We start from the raw sequence: 6,566 nt of genomic DNA, 5'->3' as shown, positions 1-6,566 counted from the left end.
CACTTACTTGGTATAGCTCCTCCTTGGTCACATAGGGCTTGCCCTCTGAACTAAGGGCACGGAAAGCACTTTCTATTTCCTCACTGGATTTCACATTCTCAGTTTCCCTGCTGATCATAAATGCCATGTATTCCTGCAGTGAGACATGTCCATCCCTGCCAACAAAACACACACCACATGTAAACAGACCTGCTTCAGAACAATACTACTAGATGCTACTGAGCTCTCAAGCCCATCGAAGCAGGCAGGTCTAGCAGCAGGGTTATCCTTCTTACTTCCCAGACCTGCGTTAATTAAGATGGTAAGGAATATTGTAAATGTCTCATGAAAAGCCCTAGGCTCTAGATTGACTAAAGCATATCTACATGCAAAGAAATTCTCAGACACCAGTTACTAGGTGAGATTTAATGGCCCTTTTTGCTCAAACTATAAAAAGGAATAATTTGAAGAATATGGAGAGGCTGCGACAAACTTTGAAAGTGAAAACTGAACATTTAGCAGTAAAACAATTTATATAGGTTTTCTTCTGTCTGCATACCTGTTGGGATCTACGGTGTCGAGAATCGCTTCAAACTCTGGATCTGGTTCTCCTTCCTCAACCATAGGCAAGTCATAGCCCAGAGAACGTAAGCAAGACTTAAACTCCTGGTGATTCAGACGACCAGATTTATCTTTGTCAAAGTGTCTAGAATAGAAAATAGGAATCTTGAAACTTCATTAAGATAACTGGGAAAACTGGAGCAACACTTTAGCCTGATGTTCTGAACATGCTATTTGCAGTGAATAAGTACCTTCCTATTTAATACAGCCAGCACAGATTCTCTGGAGTGCTTCAGAAAGATCATTAACTGGCCACATACCCTTAGTGAGTAATTTTTCCAGTTATTGCCAGCTGGCAGAGTTTATAGCAGCCTGGCTCAGAACTGGCTAGAGAATCAGGGAGTTGCAAACAGTGGAAACTAGGTGCAGCTGAGAATCTGGACCATCAATTTTTGTGTAACAATCATCTACATGTCAAGGATCTAAAGAATTTGTTTATGACCACTTTTCCAGGTTGCTGAGAACATGCATACTTACTTGAACATCATGCTGAACTCCTTCAGAGCCTCCTCAGTGACTCCAGTTGTGTTTCTAAAAAGGAAGAAGCAAAGCTAGTGAACTGATCATGAACTTGCAGTAGTAGGTCAGAGGCTAATCAAACACCAGGTTCATTTCAGGCTGTTTGGTTTTCTGTCTGCCATCCCCTTTAGGGGAGACAGCATGCACCTGGTTCAACTGCCACTCATTTCACTAAGAAATCACCAAGGCTAGCTGTAACCAGGACTATTTCTCAAATTACAGTCTACCTTAAAAAATGAACATACTAATACACACACAAAACAGCAAGTGGAAGAGGTTTATCCTCCCTGAACTGTGCTCGATTTGTACTGGTTTTTAGACAGTCTCCCCCTAACCCACTTATCCCCTGAAATGGTGAACGTGGTTTATCTTCCCAAACGAACGAACACTGTACCTAGCTTGTATTTGCTGTTCCAGGTTGTGCTGCATCCTCATCCCTAGTTGGTCAAGCTGGTCCCATTGCTGTGCCAGCCCTACAGTGCTGTGCTCTGTATATTTGTTGTCCAAAATAAGTGCTTCTTCCATAGCTGCTCCAAGGTCCTCAATCTTCTTTAGTTGACTCCTCATTGCCCGAATCTCCTGGTGCTTACGCTGTTGGGAAAGAAAACAGAATGGAGCAAACATATCAGCGTACCAACATTTTACTGACTGAGTTAGAACACAGGCTCATAACACCAAAGAGATGGGGGGAGGAAGCTATGGTGCAGCTGTTGTATATAGTGATTTATTTTGTAACACTAGACAAGGGAGCTTCATTGCATCTGACAGATAGATTTGTAAGATTGGCCAGTGTTCCAAGAAAGGTGTTTTTGCCTGTAAATATCACTAGAAACCTCACATCATCTACAGCCTAAATCTCAAAACAGAATGTAGAGCATAGCAAGGAAAGGTTTCCGATACAGTCTCCTCTGCCCAGACAGACTTACTTAGAAATACTATACAAGGGGGAACTAATCGAGGATTTTCCTTTGGCTTGTGCAATGCAGGTTAGATTAGATAATCACAGTAGTGTCTGCTGGCCTTCAAAATGTATGAATCAATTAAAGACCTACATATCAGTCATTAAAGGCATTCTCCCTCCCCCCTCATTCCTGAGCATCAATAGGAAACAGAAGTTTTAACAGGTGAGGTATGCTTACTTTAGTAGCTTCCAGCTGTGATTCCAGGGTTCCTGATTCCTCCACCATACAGGACCTAAACAGAACCACAGTGAGGGAGAGGCACTCTCCACATATGACAAAGGGGGCGTGGGCTTGAAATTAACACCATCCTTTTAGGGTAAAATAATTTTTCCATAAACTTTATAAACAAAACTTTTTCTGTCAAGCTTCTGGCCATAAGCTTTTACATTCAGACTGACCCTATATAAAACGAGGCTTTTAGAACCTGCTGCATGTAATTTCTTTATATAGTTAATTTCAAGCCCAATTTCACAGGCTGTGATAAAGGAGCTACTGGAAACACTTCATGCTAAATCCAAAGCACTCACCTTCTTACTGTACCTAGTGAAATTAGAAACCCAGTGCAAATGCCTTTCCCATCCCAAACTGTGCCCAACACACACAAACTACAAGTGATTCACTAGAGCCAGGTTTTGTTTGCCAATGAGACAGGAGTGCGAGAGAGGCTTTACACACAAACTTGAACTACTGGCTTAATGTAAAGCCAACCCTGATGTAAGACAATCACCCTTGCAAAACAGAAAAACTCCATTACTTTATTACGGCTGGGTGAATGTTGCTTTCTGTATTCTCAGACTGATGCCTCACAGATGAGCACTTCTACAATCCTAATGTTCAGAGCCATTATGACACAGCCATTGATAGTCATTTGAATTTTGAAATTGATAGTAGTCACGATTGTAAGTCAATTTTTAAAATGTTTCACACAGAGGCATTCTTGGCATGCCAACAAAGGGCCCCAAACATCAGTTCAAACACTGGTTCATAAAAGCCACCTTTTGCAGTTATGATCTCCATGATTTTTTTCACAGGTACTAGCTGCATAAAGTTCCTGAAGTTGTTTTTGTTTCTTCAATTTTAAGCAATGTTAAGGCAGCAGTGTTTAGAGCCTCTGTGCTGTAACATTTAGAGTGAAAGTTTACAACAGATGACTTGTGTACAAACAGCAAGTTGGATATTGTGCAGATGTGCTGTAATGTGTTTGTGCCCCCAGTGGAATTTAAATTCCTGGTGCTAAGATTGTCTTCCCTCGCCCCCATCAGATCCTTTCCTCCCAAAGGTCTTTTAAACTTCTTGGGAAGGGTTTTCAAGCGCTGTATCACTGTGTAGCAATGAAAATACGCCAAACATCTGGGTATCTCTCACCACAGAGGGTTAAAGCTCAGAATCAAAGCGTGTTTAAAGAGAATGAAGCACAGGCCCAGAACCTTGGGCAGGAAGCTGTGAATCAACAGGGAAACAACCCCCAAGCATCTCACAGCAGTGACAGTTAGTTGGAAAGAACGCGAACCTTTGCAATTAAGAGTGCATTTTAAAATCACAGTGAGGTAAGAAAATAAGAGGAAAAACCTTCCAGACAGATCATCCCCAACTTCATACTGATAGACACGAATGACACGACGATATGCTATGCTATTCAAAGAAAAGAAACCAAATGAATTCCAAAAAGAAACCGGGCAAGACAGAGGAAAGAACAGACCACAACAAGACCACAGCAAGAGATCAGAACTCTAAGCCAGCACCACCTCACAGAGAAATTGCAAACAAGCAAATTACTTCATGAAGTACCAGACTCAATGGCAGATGCTGGTTGCGTACCCAAAAGAAATCTAATTATTTTAATATCTATTAAAAAGCGTTGCTGAGGTGAACAGAACAGAATCTCTAAGTTAATTTGAGCTACAAACTTCATTTAAAAACAGTAGTCAACGTGCAAATATGGCTGCTGTATGCTGATAGATGAGACAGTAGGACAACGATGTTGACCATGAAAGTTCTATGTACAGGACGTTCTGCTTAATAGCAACTCCGATATTAACAGCAACCTTTTTGGGGGAACCAATCCCATCCCATTGAGTTCAGTGTTAATGGGATTCATATTTTGCCACTGGCAGACTGCTTATTAACATTTTTTGGAAGAAAGGCCCCAGCTACAGACAGGACTGTGAGGCTGCAGCCAGAGAAGGGAGTAGTGGGACATGCTGAGCACTAGCTATGGGCAGGTTTGTGGGGCTGCAGCCTAGGAAGTAAGTGCTAAGACATTCCTTCCTTTACTGCATCCCACAAACCTGCCTAGAGCTATTCCTCAGCACATCCCCGTGCAGTAACAGGAAAGAAAGCTGCAGCCTGGATGCTGGAACTGCATGGTACTTTCTCCCTGTGCTGTGCGAGGGGGCTGCACGCTGGAAAGGAAGCACTGGGGACTGAGCCCCAACCCCAGAATGCAAGAAGAGATACAGTGCAGCTTTGTGGGCCCCGAGCATCCCTGCAGAATCTGAAAGCCCTGGCATTTGGGCTGCAGTCCCTACTCCTGCCCTGTCCCAGCACTTCTTTCCCTGGCTGCAGCCTTGCAAACATGCCTCTGCTTATTAGCAACTCCTGGATAATGGCAAATTTTTGCTGGCAACTGAAGGTTTGCTAATAAGCGGAGTCTACTATACATGGTTATATGCCCTCTAATGGAGAATGAATGAACACAGACAATGCCCATTTTAATTAACTGCAGTTTTAATCCTCTCAGAGTTTTGCTAAAGATTAACTTCCCTCTGCATTTCTAATAATCAGTTAGACAATAGAGTTGGAGCATGGCAATTGTGAGCACTAACCCACTTTATTTAGTAAATGTCTCCCCCCCCCCATTAGTATTTTCTGGGACACCAGAACTCATCTACAACACTACTTTTTAAAAACAGCAAAGAATCCAGCACTCATACCAGCAAATCTATTGGGTTCCACCAAGCTACAACTGCAAAAGCTCACGTGCTCTCTCTCTTATCTGAGGGGAGATACTGTGAGACCAGAGATTCTTGTCACTACAGAGCAAATAAAAAATTACCAGAGATAAACCCACAAAACATGAACAAAGGCCCTCTATTCTAAGTAGCACACTAGACAATGTATATAGGCCAGGGCAACCTCCCAAGCTGTGACCCCCTCTCCTTTGTATAGGATTCCTTAATTATTTTAATATTAAATACATTTTACGCTGCACCCAAATTTTAAAGTGTTCATTGTACTGTAGATTTTTTTTTAATACTGAAAGTGTGTAATTGCATGGAAAAGCTGGAGGTTTTGGCAGCTGAGTCGGGGACAACAAGCTGTTTTGGCATCCAGGAAGTCACTGGAGTCAATCTGGGGTTTGCAACCAGAAGACAGTTAAGATTTTTGATGGTGGGGAGGGGATCTCTCTCCTTCCTTCCCTCTTTTGGGCAAATGCAAAAGTAACTAAAGTATGGAGTTGAATTCCCTATTTTATACCTCAGCAACTAGCTATCCCACTAACTGCCACTGTGCCCAACAATGAGAGATTTGTCAACCTCATTTTAGTAGGAAAGGCACAAGCAATGAAATAGTTATGTTGACAGTAAGTTTCAGTTAAAACGCCATTGAGATGAATGGGTATTACACACTTCAGGTTTTCAGCAGACTCAAGCAGAGGTCAGTGCATTGGTTTAGGTTTTCTTTGCAATCCTAAAGCCTACAGACTTTTTATTAAAAAAAAAGTTAAAGCTTAACTTCTGGAGCACAGTTATGCAACAGAATCAAAAAGGACAACTAGGTAGCCACATAACTGAATTACACATGGAACTGTGATTAAAGAATATGATTTTTTAAAAAAACTGTAGTGATACTAATTAGTGACAACCTTTAATAGGAGTCTACGAACAGGACATTCTGCTGAATACCCATGAAGTGCAAGCATGGGCTATTCCATTCCTTTATTTTACTCTTTTTACAAGATTGATCATAGCAATACCCAGTCAAAGCCCTTCAGTTTTAAATGTTCTGAGAGCATTATCGGAATATGTTCTTATTTTACCAAGTGTGCTTCTGACTGCAGGGAAATTGAGAATGCTGGCTAGTGAGGACAAAAGGCTACAGATAATCTGATGAGATATGTGGAAGCACACCCAATAAAGAGCATCACACCTTGCACATCCTTATAAGCTGACCAGTGAAAGTTAACTGGTCACACAGTGTCCATTAACTCTTTATTTTCTATTCTGAACCAGGAAAAATGGTATTCCTTCCTATATGTTTATATTTATCCATATCAATGTCCTGTTACCTGTGACTCTGTGTGTGGCATTCTTGCGGGGGGAGGGAGAAGGGGGAAATGGGTAAGTATCTCATGCACATCCCAGGCATGGCTTGCATTGTCCAAATAGAATGACCTTTAATACAACTTTCACAAGCAAAGCAATGACAGGAGAAAGCACACAAGACAGGAGAGGACCCGACATCAAGCTTTTGGGAAATAAAATT

At 41.7% G+C, this 6,566-nt stretch overlaps 1 protein-coding gene across 8 annotated transcripts in view; it reads right to left on the bottom strand.

The window, feature by feature from the left end:
* The window catches only part of SPTAN1 (spectrin alpha, non-erythrocytic 1), a 72,585-nt gene that overhangs the window by 840 nt on the left and 65,179 nt on the right, over nt 1-6,566 (bottom strand). For 4 of the 8 annotated variants that reach the window (XM_074973924.1, XM_074973925.1, XM_074973926.1 and 1 more), the window contains 6 exons: nt 3,651-3,713; nt 2,259-2,313; nt 1,514-1,710; nt 1,078-1,131; nt 539-685; nt 8-155 (listed from right to left, as the gene is read on the bottom strand). In XM_074973924.1, the coding sequence (XP_074830025.1) occupies nt 8-155; nt 539-685; nt 1,078-1,131; nt 1,514-1,710; nt 2,259-2,313; nt 3,651-3,713 (664 nt within the window). The remainder of the gene's footprint in view (nt 1-7; nt 156-538; nt 686-1,077; nt 1,132-1,513; nt 1,711-2,258; nt 2,314-3,650; nt 3,714-6,566) is intronic. The other 4 variants (XM_074973927.1, XM_074973930.1, XM_074973931.1 and 1 more) reach the window with 1 other exon arrangement.

This window comes from Natator depressus, chromosome 16 (assembly GCF_965152275.1).
Source record: "Natator depressus isolate rNatDep1 chromosome 16, rNatDep2.hap1, whole genome shotgun sequence".
NCBI classification, from domain to species: Eukaryota; Metazoa; Chordata; order Testudines; family Cheloniidae; genus Natator; species Natator depressus.
This window is presented reverse-complemented; position numbering and strand designations above follow the sequence as displayed.